Genomic DNA, 16,228 nt, shown 5'->3' with positions numbered 1-16,228 from the left:
CACATGAGCCAATATTTTATTCACAATAGAGAACATAACAAATGTTTAAACGGAGAAATTCAGCACGGGGGCTGAAAAAGCAAGAAATTTTAAAAAGATTCAGCTGGGAGAACATCTAGTAACTAATTAAGTTAATTGACATCAGGTCTGTAACATGCTTAGTTATAAAAGGGATGTCTTAGAGAGGCAGAGTCTCTCAGAAGTAAAGATTGGCAGAGGCTCTCCAATCTGTGAAAGAGTGCGTAAAAAGATTGTGGAATACTTTAAAAACAACGTTCCTCAACGCCAAGTTGCAAAGGCTTTGCAAATCTCATCATCTACAGTGCATAACATCATCAAAACATTCAGAGAAACTGGAGAAATCTCTGTGCGTGAGGGACAAGGCCGAAGAATTTTGTTGGATGCCCGTGGTCTTCAGGCCCTCAGACGACACTGCATCACTCATCAGTATGATTCTGTCATTGACATTACTAAATGGGCCCAGGAATACTTCCAGAAACCACTGTCGGTAAACACAATCTGCCGTGCCATCTGCGGATGCCAACTAAAGCTCTATCATGCAAAAAGGAAGCCATATGTGAACATGGTCCAGAAGCGCCGTCATGTCCTGTTGGACAAGGCTCATTTAAAACGGACTGTTTCAAAGTGGAAAAGTGTTTGATGGTCAGACGAGTCTAAATTTGACATTCTTGTTGGAAATCACGGACACAGTGTCCTCCGGGCTAAAGAGGAGGGAGATCTTCCAGCGTGTCCTCAGCGTTCAGTTCAAAAGCCAGCATCTCTGATGGTATGGGGTGCATAAGTGCATACGGTATGGGCAGCTTGCATGTTTTGGAAGGCACTATGAATGCTAAAAGGTATATAAAGGTTTTAGAGCAACATATGCTCCACCCAGACGACATGTATTTCACCAGGACAATGCAAAACCACATACTGCAGCTATTACAACAGCATGGCTTCGTAGTAGAAGAGTCCGGGTGCTGAACTGAGTGCAATAATAACAAGGTAATAATAAATTAACTAAGGAGATCAAAAGTAAAGGTCAGACATAAACAATCTGAGATTGATTGCAGACACTTAAATCTTTCATGTCAAGGCAAATTCAACACCATCATTCTTATTCTTTATTTGTAAAACAGAATGAATATTTAATTTGACAAATAAAATGTAATTTTTATGTAATCTTAATTATGTTAGCTTTCTAGCACACGTAAATCACACAAATAATCAAAAGTGAAGAGTGGAATGTGAATGTTATCAGTAAACATCCTATCTGTGACACACGGTCAGACATTTTCCTTCAGCTTATTGTGTTATTTTGTATTTGTATTTATATATTTGATTCTTCCTTTAATACATTTATTTTATTTGTTAGCATGTAAAAGACTCACAGGTATTTCAGTGCTTTTTGGTTGTTACAACCACTTTAGCCGGTAATATCCTCAGAGGGGAATTTATATCACGACTATAAAACAATGGAAAGACTCTCTCTGTGAAGGTAGTTGTTATTGTGCATAGATGTGTGTTAGTTACAGGATAACAGAATGACAATTTTCCTCTGTCCCAGTCCAGCTCTAATCTCACCCTCTGAAGCTTCTCTTTAACTGGAAAATGAGTTTTGTATTTCTTTGGAGACTGAGAGAAATATTTATCATCTTTGTACCAAACACACCAGACATTGGCGTTAAAGAAACCTGTTCCTTTCCTTTGGACTGATTCTGTGGTTACTCCAATAATCCAAAATGAATTGTCTCCAACCTCCACATCCCAGAAGTGTGTTCCTGAGTTAAAGCCCTCTGAACCCAGAACACAAGAATATTTATCAAATCTCTCTGGATTATTAGGAACCATTTGCTGTGTCTTGCTGTATGTCAGACTGGTCAGATCATCAGACAGAACCAAATATGAATGTGCAGTGTTTGGGTCCAGAGTCACAGGAGCTGAGGAGAGATTCAAACAGATGTGTTTACTCAGATGTTCATTTAATCACGTTGTTATGGAGAGCGCTTCTGTAACTCCCTCTTCGGACCATCAGAGGGCTCCATCACCGGAGTACTAATCTCCCCTTTCACTACATTCCCCATCAGCCCCGTGCCTGGCACTGATTATCATTCCCCACCTGTTTCCCATTATCTGGATTATTTAATGAACTGTGCCACCCAGGCCCTTTGCAAAGTCTTGTTTTGCTTTACTGAGCGTTTCCCCTGTTTTTCCTTCGGACTGCCTTGTGTTTATACCTTGCCTACTTACCGTTCTCTCGTTGGATTGCTGCCTGCCCTTTTGACTAGTGCTTTGTTTTTCGGACTATTGTTATTGGATTGCCGCCTGCCCTGACCCACGCCAGTTTAAGTTTCTGTCTGTCCGCTGCCTGCCCCGATCTCAGGTCTGCTCAATGTTTACCATTCTGCCCACACTACTATTCTGCCTCATCGGTGTCCTGACCTCTGCTTGTTTGATTCAGTTCCAAATAAAGATGCAAAAGGATCCCAGTCTGAGTGATGAATCATTACACACGTATGAGTGAACAGATTGTTATTAATAAACACTTATTGTTGATATATTTTCTGGCAATTCCTTCTAACTTTGCTCTGTGTTATTATGCATAGACCACTCGTCAGAATTATCTTAGATCTTTGAAAAACTCACTGTTTTGAACAAGTTTCTGCATCTTCTTCCAGACTCTGAAGGTCAGGTTTCTCAGATGATCTGCCACATTAATCAAAGCTCGTGAAAGCATCTGTGGATCCTGCTGTGAACTCTGGGCTCTAGAATAACATCCATCAGTTAGAAGTGCAATGAGCTTGAGTTCACAATCTCGAGTGATAAGATGGCTCTCTTACCTTTCCATTGTGGCACTGAAGTTCTGGAAAATACAAAACAATGTATTATCTCATTAAATTATTACAATTTAAGATTTATTTAAAATTGTAAAATTATTTTCATACATATTAATAGATATAAAGTACAGGGTAAAAGTTTGAAGTAAAAAATAAATAAAAAATATTCAGTTCTCACATGTAGAAGTGAGACATCACTGGTGTTCATCTTCTCCTCTATGTCTTTTATTGTGTCTGTTAGAGCTGAAATCTGTCTGTTCATCTCCTCAAGCTTCTCCTTCATCATCTGACTCTTTTGCTCTTCCTCTTTCCTCAGTGCAGTGATTGAAGCTTCTTCTTCATCTTGCAGAAACTGATGAAGCTTCTTAAACTCCTCTTTAATCTGCTGCTCTGTGTGCTCAGCCTGAGTCTGAAAAAAAAGAATATATATATATATATATATATATACACACACACAAACTAGCATAAAAAAGTTTGGGATCGGTAATATTTTTACTTTTATAAGTATTTTATGCTGATCAAGGTTGCATTTACTTGATAAAATTACAGTAAAAACAGTAATGTTGTGAAAAACTATTACAAATTAAATTAATTGCTTTCTATTGTAATGTAGTTTAAAATATAATTTATTCCTGTGATGGTAAAGATGAATTTTCATCAGTCATTCCATCAGTGTCATGTGATCCTTCAGAAATCCTTCTAATATGCTGATTTATTATCAATGCTTGATTATTATCAATGTTGTGTTTGCTTTAAATTTTTTGGAACCTGTTATACTTTTTTCCAGAAGTTTACAAGAACATCATTTATTTAAAATAAAAATATTTTGTGACAATATGTCTTTACTATAATTTGTTATCAATATAACATTTTGTTGTTGAATAATTGCATTAATTCAGTGTTCTTCTGACCCCAAAATGCATACTGACCCCAAACTTTTAAGTGTATATAGTTATATATTTATTTTTTTTAAATTTTATACAATTTATATAAAAACCGAACAGATCAGGTGTGTTGAACTTGTTGAGTACCAATAAATACTCACCTTGATGTGCAGAACTTCTTTATCACACTCTTCTTTACTTCTTCCTGTGTGTTCAATCTTCTCTTGTAAAGATTTAAGTGTTCTACTGAGCTGATCCTAAAATGTCAAATTAAAATCTATTCAATTTTAACATGACATTTGTCTGTTTCTATAGGCACTGTTATATGTATATACAGTGCCCCCTCAAAAGTACTTCAAATCAAAACATTGAACAAAATAAGGTTTTTTAGGTGGCAAAATATGACAAAAGATTTACTGTTAAAAATGAAGCCAAACTAGGAGACTTTCTGGTTGTCAAATTTTGTAGATCATGTTTATAGTTTACACCTGTGGTATATGAACTTGAAGGGAACAGACTATACAGAATATACTTGAGAAATGACAAAAAAAAAAAAAAAAAGTGACTTGAATGTCCAAATATTTCTGAGGCCTCTGTAAGCAGTCTGAGTAAAATTAAACACTGGACTGTTGTAAACATACATTCTGTTACAGTATTTCTATGACTGTAGAGAGTTGTAATGTCCCTTACCTTGTAGGATGAAAATATTTCACTGATGGGGCCGAATTGGTGATTGGCATGTTTTTCTGAGTCTTTGCACACTAAACAAACAGGCTGTTTATCCTCCAGACAGAAGAGTTTGAGGTGCTCATTGTGCAGACTGCAGACCTCCTCAGACCCTGATGAAGAAATTTGGCCCCTCTTCTCTATGAATGACTCGCATGCATTTTTTAAAACAAGATTACAAGGTGGTTCATTCCTTGAGGATCTTCTCCTGCATACAGGACACTCCTGAGTATTCTTGGTTTTCCAGAAGTTTTGAAGACATTCTTTGCAGACATTGTGACCACATGACAAAATAACAGGAAAGATGAAGATTTCACAGCACACGGGACAAGTAAGATCTTCCACAGATAGTAAATCCATTCTTACACTTTCTAGCAACGATCTGAACTTTACTTTCAATTTCTGAATTGAGACTTTGAGTAAACAGCCATTATAATCAGCAGAAGCGTTCTCTTCACGTCTATGACTTTTTTATCTTTCATTTATTATTATTTGTTGTGCAGTAGATAATGGCACAACAGAGAAAAATAAGAATCCCTTCCTGGTAGAAAGAGGGTGGAGTTTCTGATGGTGTGGACTGGATTTACAGTTCTGTGAAAAGTATTTACCTGATTTCAGAAATAAAAACAAAATCTAACACAAACCAAAGGCAACCTGGTAAACACAAAATACAGTTCTTAACTGATAATTTAAAAGTTATCCAATACCAAATAACTTTTTGTGAAAATGTATTTGCCCCCATACACTCTGAAAAATAAAGGTGCTTAAAAGGTTCTTCGCAGAGTTCGATTACATGTAGTTGCAAAGTTACATATAGTTTGGATGTCTAAAGTGGACTATCGAAATAAAGTGTAACAAAACGGGGAATAGAAAAGATTCTTTCCAGGAATGGTCGACAACAATTCCTCCAGGAGCACAGCTCTGACTCATCCAGGATGTCACAAAAGAGACATGGACAACTACTTCAATATTAAGTGGGTTTATCCTGTTTAGAATTAACTACTTTTATTCTTATGCTGTGTATGTGACAAAATGTCATCTGTATTTGTATCTGTATGTGAACCAGAAACAATACTAGGCACATTGTAGCTTCTGATTCATAGATACATTTTATTTTGCTGCCATCTACCACCATCACAGGGTATTACAGTGGCACATTGAGAAAAACAGCATTGTAGAGTTACAGGACATTATGTAATAAATAGAAATAGGTTTTACACCCTCCAGAGAAATAATAATTTCATTAATTAGTTAATAATTTCTTTCTCTTGAAAGCCCCTGGTTGGAGCAGCTCACAATGTTGTAAATAAATTCTCTGGTTTTATTGATGTTGATCTGTCTGATATTTGGCATCTTCAAGGATGACTGTATTTCCCACGCCAACAAGACCCTTTATGGAACAACAGGACCTGCATGTCCCAGTTTTCCCCTCTTCTGTGAAGGTTCATGTTCATCCAAATGACCACAGTATGTCATGTGGTATTTTGTCCTGCTCTACCCAAATTCAGGGTCATTTTCAGAACCGGTCACTTTTCAAAAGTTCAGGCCCCAGCGAGGATTGAACTCGCGACCCCTGGTTTACAAGACCAGTGCTCTAACCACTGAGCTATAGAGCCTCATTTGATGGTTGTCATTCATGTAGGTTACATAAAGAGATCACTTTGAGTTGGCATAACAAAGACACACCTTGGCAGACAGCCTGAGGTGTCTTTACAGATTCATCAATGGTTTGAGGAAAAAGTCAAAGCTTCAGGTGTGAAACTCTTGGGGAAGTGGCTTTAGTAGTTGGTGGGGCCTTTAATATAGTTGTAATACAGAATCCTTATAAGAAAACACAAATATATATATATATATATGGTGAAGAGAAGGTGAAGACAAACTTGACAAGAGCAAGACTTCCTGGTTCTAGAGATGCCATTACAAGTCACTCAGTATTACAGTCAGAATGAAAGAGTTGAGAGTGCAACAGAACAAGATTCATTTGACTGTAATAAATTAATTTAGGACTTCAAGATTAAAGACACAAACACACTGTTATTTTGCAAAATGGAAAAAAAAACTTTACTGAGAAAAATTGTTACAGATTGAACATTTAATTTTAAAGGTTAATAAAATCAATCTCATTAAACATTTATCAAACTATTTCTGTCACACTATCTGACATTTTCCTCTGATTAATGTTTTATATTTATATATTTGATTCTTTCTTTAATACATTTTGTTCAGATATTTGTAGCCTCCCTTTGTTAGCACTTAAAACTCATGTGTGTCATGTGTACCACTGTTTTTCTGTTCTTACAACCACTTCAGCTGGTAATATCTTCAGAGGAGTGGATTTATCAAAACTATAAAACAATGGGAAGACTCTCTCTGTGAAGGTTGTTGTTAGTGTGTGTAGTGTTGTGTTAGTTACAGGATCACAGAATGACTGCTTTCCTCTGTCCCAGTCCAGCTCCACTCTCACCCTCTGAAGCTTCTCTTTAACTGGAAAGGTGCTGTTGGGATTCTCTGGGGATTGTGAGAAATATTTTCCATCTTCATACCACAAAGCTGTTCCCTTCCTTTGGACTGATTCTGTGGTTACTCCAATAATCCAATATGAATTGTCTCCAACCTCCACATCCAAGAAATGTGTTCCTGAGTTAAAGCCCTCTGAACCCAGAACACAGGCATATGGGTGAAACCTCTCTCGATTATTAGGAACCAGTTGTTGTGTCTTGCTATGTCTCAGACCGGTCAGATTATCAGACAGAATCAAACGTGCATTTGCAGTGTTTGGGTCCAGAGTCACAGGAGCTGATGAAAGATACAAACAGAACAGAGTTACTCCATAGAACAATCTCCATAGAACTGTAGTATAGTGCCCCATGTGTCTTATTGTAATCATTGGGCCACTGTCATGTCTATCACTTTGTCTGTAATAAACTCTTAAAAATTCTTTACTGGCATCAATGGTTTCACAAAGAACCTTTAACATCCATGGAATTCCAATGCACAGAAGGTTCTTTATAGTGTTTCTTAGGATTATCCCTCAAAGGTTCTTTGGGGAACACAAAATGGCTCTTCTGTGTCATTGCTGGAAAGCCTTTATTTTTATGATCTGTGATCATTGTTTTCACTCACTGTTTTGAACAAGTTCCTGCATCTTCTTCCAGACGCTGAAGGTCAGGTTTCTCAGATGATCTGCCACATCAATCAAAGCTCCTGAAAGCATCTGTGGATCCTGCTGTGAACTCTGGGCTCTGGAATAACATCCACCAGTTAGAACTGCAATGAGTTTGAGTTCACAATCAAAGACAAGACAGCTCACTTAAGTTACAGTACCTTTCCATGATGACGTCTAAACTCTGGAAATAAAACATTTTAGTATCTCCTCAAACATTTAATATTTGAATAAATAATTGTGTTAAATGAGATTCCCAATACAGGGTGTGAGTTTGACTGTGCTGTTAAGTAAGGTAAGTTGTTTTGTACACAAGAAGAAATCTGTTCTCACATTTAGAAAAGACATGCTACTAGTATTCATCTTCTCCTCTATGACTTTTATTGTGTCTGTTAGAGCTGAAATCTGGTTGTTCATCTCCTCAAGCTTCTCCTTCATCATCTGACTCTTGCTCTTCCTCTTTCCTCAGTGCAGTGATTGAAGCTTCTTCTTCATCTTGCAGAAACTGAAGAAGCTTCTTAAACTCCTTTAATCTGCTGCTCTGTGTGCTCAGCCTGAGTCTGAACATAAATACAAACAAATTGATTCATAAAATTGAACTATGTGTTGAAAATGGATAAAAAAACTCACCTTGATGTGCTGAGCTGTTTTATAGCACTCTTTTTTAATTTGTTTTGTGCATTTAAGTTTCTCTTGTAAGGACTGTAGTGATGTATTGAGTTCCTCCTAGAATGCTTAAAGAATGGTTTAAATATTAAAATATGTTAATAACTCCAGTTTCTCATTATATGAGATGTTAGCATATTCCTATAGATATTTTATAAGTACATTAAGTATTGAGCCACAAATAAAAATGTATTTGCAATAAATATCTATATTTTTTAAGAAACAGCAATTAAGGATGAAGGGGACATGAAATGAGAGTAATCCTTCTTACCTTGTATGAAGAAACAGGGTAATAAGGCATTAATGAGGCAGAATCTGTGATTGGCATGTTTTTCTGAATCTCTGCACACTAAACAAACAGGCTGTTTATCATCCAAGCAGAAGAGTTTGATGTGCTCATTGTGCAGACTGCAGACCACCTCAGATGATTTGTGATGTTTCTTCTCTGTAATTGACTCGCATAAATTTTTCAACACAAAGTTAGGAAGAGGTTCACATTTTGAGGATCTTCTCTTGCAGACAGGACACTCCTGAGTATTCCTCGTCTCCCAAAACTTTTGAAGACATTCTTTACAGGCATTATGACTACATGACAGAATAACTGGAAAGCTTAAGATTTCACAGCACACGGGACAAGTAAGATCTTCCACAGATAGTAAATCCATTCTCAAATCTAAAGCTTGCGTTCACTCGGTTTTTGAAATCCATGTGAAGTCCATGCAGAAACACGCTTTACAAATATTGTTTGTTTGTTTTTTTAATCCACATTGCTGACTCATTTTTGCTGCAGTCCGGGAGCTGAGAACAGAATATGCCCATGAAAGAGAGCAATAATAAATGCAGTCACTTCCTATTAGGATTTGTAAGTGGGAGTAGTTTCTGATGTTGTGGACTGGATTTACCTGTCAGGTGGAATTTAGCATATGTAGGCCCTATCGTTTCACTCACGCTTACTTCATCACACTTCATATCACTTTTATTTTATATGTGCATTCAAGCATCACATGATAAGAACTTAAAGTGGATGTAGAATTAAGTCAGAATCTAGCTATTCTTTCAATGCAATATTACTTTAAAAAAATAAAAGTTCCATGTTCCACATCAAGTTCCACAGCAGTCTTACCCCTGAAGCTGCTTTTAATGGTAAAGCAAGTGGAGTATTTCTTTGATATTGGTGACATATATCCATCACCCAGAAACTCCACACACCAGAAATCAATATAAGAGAGAACATCCCTGTTTAAAAAAAAAAAAGCATGCTGGTTAGGTATGTTTTGAAGCTTGGCTGCTAGTTTGAGCTGGTTTAATCTGGCCATGTGCTGGTCCTGGTCCTAAGCAACTAGCTCCTACTCAGGACCAGTTTAGGACCAGCACATGACCAGCTAAGAACCAGATTAAACCAGCTCAAACTAGCAGTCATGCTTCAAAACATACCTAACCAGCATACTGGTTTTTTTTCAACCGGGATATTCCTTCTTTTGCTTTGGTGCTGCCATTATTACAAGACTCCAGCAGGAATTGTTTCCAATTTCCACAGCCCAGCAGTGTGTTCCTGAGTTAAAGCCCTCAGAACCCAGGACACAGGGAATGAACACAAATCCATCAGAATCATCAGAAAGCCAGTTTGAGTATGCCAGACTGGTCAGATCATCAGTCAGTGTCAGACGTGGATGTGCAGTGTCTGGGTCCAGAATCACAGGAGCTGATAAGAGGGAGAGAGCAGGTGCTTCATAATTCTGATGTAAATTTGACACAGGTTTATCAATATAAACACTTGTTGGTATCAGACATTGCCAGTGTTGTATTGTTTTTGGTTGGACCCTCTTTAATTATGTATTTTTTATGATTTTCACAGTTTAATAGTTCCAGCCAACTCTAATCATTTAATACGTGGTCAGAAATGTCAAGAACAGTTTGAGGTGCTTAATGGGAAATTTTGTAAATAAATAAACATATAAATATATAAAAAAGATCTGTCTGTTCATGTACTCGAACTTCCCCTTCATCATCTGACTCATCTGCTCTTCCTCCTTTCTAAGTGCAGTGATTGTAGCTTTTTCTTTAAATTCCAAAAACTCATAAAGCTTATTAAATGTTTCCCTGATCTGCCTCTCACTGAGCTGAGTCTGAACATAAAACAAACAACAGAGAAATCTATACAGTATCGACACAGTAAAAGTAGTACATACATTTTAATAATACACTTACCTTGTAAAATGAAGCAATTCCACTGATGGGGTAGAATCTGTGATTGACATGTTTTCTGAATCTCTGCACACAACACACACAGGCTGTTCATCATCCAAGCAGAAGAGTTTGAGTTTGCAGACATCCTCAGACCCTGAAGCACTTTCTGCTGTGAATGACTTACACAAGTTTTTTTAACACCAGATTACAAAGAGGTTCGCCTCTTGAGGATCTTCTCCAAAGATCAACCGGACTTTCTTGGTTTTCCAGAACTGCTGAAGACACTCTTTACAGATACTGTGACTACATGACAGAAGAACAGGAATCTTAGACTGTTTTTACACCAGTAAATTCATTCTCAATATTCTAATAAATAAAAATAATCTTCCTTAATTCCTTTTCGAAACCCTTTTTTGAGATGTTGTCTTCAGTTCTGCCTTGCTCGATTTGATGCCTTTTCGATTTTGTCTGTCACTTCCTGGTGGGATTTGTAATGGGTGGAGTGCTCAAATATTGAGCTTTTGAGGGCAGATTAGGTTTACCTGTCATTAGACTCTCACAAACACTTTTTTATTTGTGCATTTAAGCATTTCCTGAAGTGAAACTAAATACTTTAAGAAGTCAAATCTAGTGTTCCAATGCAAGCATATTACACACTGAAATAAAGAAGCATTTTAGCAGTTAGGATTTCCATGTGTATAACATAACACACACACACACACACACACAATTATGTACGTTTTGTGTGGTTGTTGCTGCTGTATGAAATGCCAATGCTGCCAAAATAATACATAAATAAATTATTTGCATTTCTACTTATAGTTCATTTTTTATGCATGACTGTATTGTTTTCCACATTTATTTTTTATATTTATTTTTCATTTATTATTTGACCCCCCCCCCCCCCCCCCCCCATTACTATATGGACAAAGAAATGTAGAAATAAATACATGTGAAAATAAATACGGAAAATAAATAAATAAGCAAATTTAAGTAGAAATACTATATTTATTTGGTTAGTTATTTTGTATATTTATATATGTATTTATTTATTATTTTGGCAACTTTGTCATTCCATATAATTATACCTACCGGAAAAGGAAAGGTTAAGCGGAGCTACACTTCTGATGACGTAGCAGCTGTGTAAGTGGACCAATCATGTTGTCCGGTGGGAGTGGAGGGGAACTAGGCTCGCTGGATGCGGGCGGGGTGAGCGCATATGAACTAATGTAGTCTTATCCAACATCGGTCGCAAACTCAGTCGCTCACTAATATCCTCAGGTAAGAATATTTATCTTTTGTTTGGCTGTAATGGGTTGCGCATGCAGTTCTTAAGACAATAGTGTGCAGTGATACAGCGTATTTTAGATGCATTAGCGTTTGATATTTGTCCACGGTACAGTCACGCAGTAAAGCAGGGGGTCTGCAGTCCAAACCGTGTGCAATCTGAATCACTTTTTTCCCCCTCTTGAAATACAGGGACATTTATCCGATTACATTTCTCTGCGATGATATCTATTAAATTATGTTGCCAAGCCCAAATGTAAGCAATATGGCAACTTAGTAGTAAGTATGTATGCTGGATGGTGTGGACGGGGTGTAGAACTGAGCTTTTACCCTTTTTTGCAACTGTCGTTTTGTTGTGAAATTATAACTTAAAATCGTTCTAACATCTGATATAGTGGTGATTTGGCATGATTCAAGTAACCCGCCTGGTATATGTTAGCTCCTTCATTTGAACTGCGTGTAAGAGCGCGTGAATCCGTGAGCTGTTTTTAGAGTAGCCTATGGCACTTTAATTTTAACCCTCTGTATCCATTCTGGCGGAAATCTTAATTTGCTAGTTCTGCACTGAAAAAAATTAGTCATAGTTTGAAAAATTTGCATAGTTAATTATGCAATTTTTTTTTTTTAGGTAAGTGGTTGCAAACAATTTATTGTAGCTACATTTAATTTAAAAAATATATGTTGAAAGTCAATCAACCAAATGTTTATTTAAAAAAAAAATAGTAAATTCAATTAATAATTTTTTTTCAGTGTGTTTGCAAAAGGGTGTTAATTTTTTGTAAGGGGCACACCCCCTTATTTGAGGACCCCCATTGGGGAACCTCAAGTCAAAACAAAACGTAAAAAAGTAAATATTATTTTTATGTAACCTATTCTACAATAGCCTATACATTTCAAAAGTTGTTTTCGAACGTTTCAGTAACAACAAAAGTAAGATTTAAAAGTAGTAGTAATAATTGTTCACCTGAACAAGTAATAATTACAACAGTACATTGCTGATCAGATTCCACTGGATAAAATATAATATATTTAATACAAAAATATAATAAATGATATTTAATTATCAGAAGAAAATAAGAACAACAACTTTAGTGTTGTGTTTAGACATCTATAAGATGACGACAGATGCCAAAAGACAGTTTGGGTTGGGCAAAGATAATCACTGACAGAAATTTCTTTAAAAATGGGACCGACCAGAGGGGTGGGGAATAATTGCAATGTTCACTGGGTTCAGCAGTTATGCTTTATGTAATGGGTAAACGTTACAGGGGACAGTAATAGGCCAGTGGGACACTCAATGTGTCCAATGCCAAGAATGTGGCAGCATGGGACTATAAATAGCCTTGGGACACTCTCCCATCCTGAATGGAATGGTTTTTACATGCCTTGACCTTATCTTGTCTATAAACCTTATCAGAATCTTCTGATGATTTAAAATGTATAATCTACGTTTATTTGAAGTTACTTTTACATCAAGACTCAAGAACTTGATAGTCATGGTGTCAAAATGGTAAACCTGACTACTGATTTACTTGTATAGCTCTGTTTGAAATCTAGACAAATGTGAGAGATGAGTTTTGTTGAACTTTTATTATTGAGGTATGCTTTTCCTGCAGGTCCTTTGAGGGTAAGGTCAAATTATCATGGCTGCTACCTCCCAGGTGTTCAGGATCATCCGTGGCAGGAGGTTTGGTCGGATCCTGGTGCCAGCCATAACATGCCAAAACTGCAGCCAGTCTCCTCATCTATGCAACAATGCAACTCAGCCACACAGCTTTGAACAAAGATGGCGGCACCAGGTGCGGGGATACAGGACCTCGCCTGCATGGCACACCTACTACTTGACCCCACCTCAGGTTAACAGCATTCTAAAAGCTAATGAGTACAGCTTCAAAGTTCCTGAGTTTGATGGCAAGAACCTCAGTTCGGTCATGGGCTTTGACAGCAACCAACTACCAGCAAATGCACCCATTGAGGATCGCCGAAGTGCAGCAACATTCTTGCAGACCCGTGGCATGCTTTATGGTGTATTTGATGGCCACGCAGGCTGCGCATGTGCTCAGGCACTCACTGAGCGCCTCTTCTATTATGTCGCCGTCTCATTACTGCCACATGAGACGCTGATGGAGCTGGAGAATGCGGTGGAGAGTGGACGACCTCTTCACCCGATACTGCAGTGGCACAAGCATCCCAACGACTACTTCAGCAAGGAAGCTTCACGGCTCTACTTCTCCAGCTTGCGCACTTACTGGCAGGAACTGCTGGATCTGAGCGTTCCTGGGGAGCAACCAGATGTAGCTGAAGCTCTTGTGACTGCCTTCAAAAGGTTGGACAATGACATATCCCTTGAAGCGCAGGTTGGCGACCCAAATGCGTTCTTGCACTACTGGGTGCTTCGTGTTGCATTCTCAGGCGCTACTGCATGTGTTGCACACATTGATGGAAACGAGCTGCATATTGCCAACACTGGAGATTGCCGTGCAGTCCTGGGCGTACAAGAACCTGATGGCTCTTTTTCTGCCCTCACACTCACCGATGACCACAATGCGCAGAATGAATCCGAGATGAAGCGCGTGCGTTCTGAGCACCCGCTTTCTGAGGCCAAGAGTGTGGTGAAGCAGGATCGCCTGTTGGGGTTACTCATGCCGTTTCGCGCCTTTGGAGATGTTAAATTCAAGTGGAGCATTGAACTGCAGCACCGTGTTCTTGAGTCCGGACCGGACCAGCTCCATGAGAATGAGCACGCCAAGTTCATCCCACCCAACTATCACACACCACCCTACCTTACGGCGGAACCGGAGGTGACCCGACACCGCCTTCGTCCACAGGATCGTTTCCTGGTGCTGGGTTCGGACGGGCTGTGGGAAACGCTACACAGGCAGGAGGTGGTGAGGATTGTGGGTGAACATCTCACTGGAGTGCACCAGCAGCAGCCAGTCAGCGTTGGCGGCTATAAGGTGACCTTGGGTCAGATGCAGGGATTGTTGCAGGAGAGGAAGGCTCGCATCTCCTCCACCTTCGAGGACCAGAATGCGGCTACGCACCTGATTCGGCACGCGGTGGGGAATAATGAGTTTGGAATGGTGGACCATGAGAGGTTGTCAAAGACGTTAAGCTTGCCAGAGGAATTAGCCCGCATGTATAGGGATGATATCACAATCATTATAGTGCAGTTTAACCCACACGTCATTGGCGGACAGTAGAAGCGGACACACTCTTTCTTTCATATGCTCTGTTACATATATCATCGATTTTAATTTTAGGCACAATCTCATCACTGCATTATCAGTAATATCAACACAGCTAAATGTTACCTATACCAGTGGAATGTATTACTCTGAGTGTATTTTTATATTCATTATTATTTTTACATCTTCATGGCAGCTGCCTTTGAGATGAATTCTAATGTTCAATAGGTGAGCGGTGTTGATTCTCAGTGTTATATGTGGAATTAAACCAAACAGAAAAAATTATGCTGAGATCACCCCAGACCTACTATCACAATTAAACCATCAAAATTCAACACACAACCATAAATCAAGACTGGAAATGTACTAAGTTTTTTTTTAAAGTCGTGACGTATTGTCAAGTATGGTGACCCATACTCGAAATTGGTGCTCTGCGTTTAACCCATCCAAGTGCACACACACAGCAGTGAGTAGTGAACAAATGCACACACACACACACACACACACACCGTGAACACACACCCGGAGCAGTGGGCAGCCATGCTGCAGCGCCCGGGGAGCAGTTGGGGGTTCGGTGCCTTGCTCAAGGGCACCTCAGTCGTGGTATTGAGGGTGGAGAGAGCGCTGGACATTCCCTCCCCCCACCTACAATTCCTGCCGGCCGGGGGCTCGAACTCGCAACCTTACGATTACGAGTCCGACTCTCTAACCATTAGGCCACGACTTCCCCAATGTAGGTTCAGCACTAATGTAGGTTCAGCAGATTTTGCACTGAGGAGAGACTTTGCTTGTTTTGTGCCAAAATTTGCTTTTATGTTGTGTGCTTTTAATTTTTGAATGAATGAAAAATGAAAGAAAAGCAAAGGTCATTTAAAATGTTGAGTGAGAAAGAATGAGGATAGAAAGTAAAATGGGTCCAGATACACTATATTGCCAAAAGTATTGGGTCACCCCCTTCTAATGAAAAGGTTTGACTACTTTAGTAATTTCTATGTGTGCAAATCTTAATGTTTAAGCATATAATGATATTCTATGGAATTGTGTGCTTCTAATTTTATAGCAACAGTTTGGACAGGACCCTTTTCTATTCTAACATGACAGTGCCTCTGTGTAAACACCAATGACTTGTACATAAGGGTACTGTCATTTTAGACACGCCCAAAACTGTTGCAACAGAGATGGAAATACAATTTTTAAATACAAGATTTATGTTTCCAACTTTGTTGCCACTGTTTTGTTAGTGCCTTTTTCTGTTCTAAAGAAGGGGGTGTCCCAACACTTTTGTCTTTA

At 38.5% G+C, this 16,228-nt stretch overlaps 2 protein-coding genes and 1 pseudogene across 3 annotated transcripts; 1 reads left to right on the top strand and 2 right to left on the bottom strand.

Moving 5' to 3' along the window:
- LOC306887586 (zinc-binding protein A33-like) lies at positions 1-4,994 on the bottom strand. The gene is made up of 6 exons (XM_079445440.1): positions 4,412-4,994; positions 3,883-3,978; positions 3,016-3,246; positions 2,841-2,863; positions 2,647-2,765; positions 1-1,940 (listed from the first exon to the last, which is right to left on the bottom strand). The coding sequence occupies exons 1-6, from the start codon at positions 4,805-4,807 to the stop codon at positions 1,399-1,401; spliced, it is 1,407 nt and encodes a 468-aa protein (XP_079301566.1). The 5' UTR covers positions 4,808-4,994; the 3' UTR covers positions 1-1,398.
- A 2,676-nt stretch (positions 4,995-7,670) lies between these two features.
- LOC306887811 (E3 ubiquitin-protein ligase TRIM35-like) lies at positions 7,671-13,248 on the bottom strand (annotated as a pseudogene). Its single transcript has 7 exons — positions 13,216-13,248; positions 10,485-10,547; positions 10,266-10,402; positions 8,548-8,861; positions 8,241-8,254; positions 7,944-8,170; positions 7,671-7,714 (listed from the first exon to the last, which is right to left on the bottom strand). The product of its transcript is annotated as an E3 ubiquitin-protein ligase TRIM35-like (transcript).
- On the top strand, positions 11,670-15,782 carry LOC306887582 (pyruvate dehydrogenase [acetyl-transferring]-phosphatase 1, mitochondrial-like). Its single transcript, XM_079445423.1, has 2 exons — positions 11,670-11,744; positions 13,367-15,782. The coding sequence occupies exon 2, from the start codon at positions 13,394-13,396 to the stop codon at positions 14,951-14,953; it is 1,560 nt and encodes a 519-aa protein (XP_079301549.1). The 5' UTR covers positions 11,670-11,744; positions 13,367-13,393; the 3' UTR covers positions 14,954-15,782.
- Positions 15,783-16,228: the final 446 nt, after the last annotated feature.

The sequence above is a fragment of the Barbus barbus genome (genome assembly GCF_936440315.1).
Source record: "Barbus barbus genome assembly, chromosome: 21".
Taxonomy (NCBI): domain Eukaryota; kingdom Metazoa; phylum Chordata; class Actinopteri; order Cypriniformes; family Cyprinidae; genus Barbus; species Barbus barbus.
Note: the sequence above shows the minus strand (reverse complement) of the source record. Positions and strands in the feature narration are given on the sequence as shown.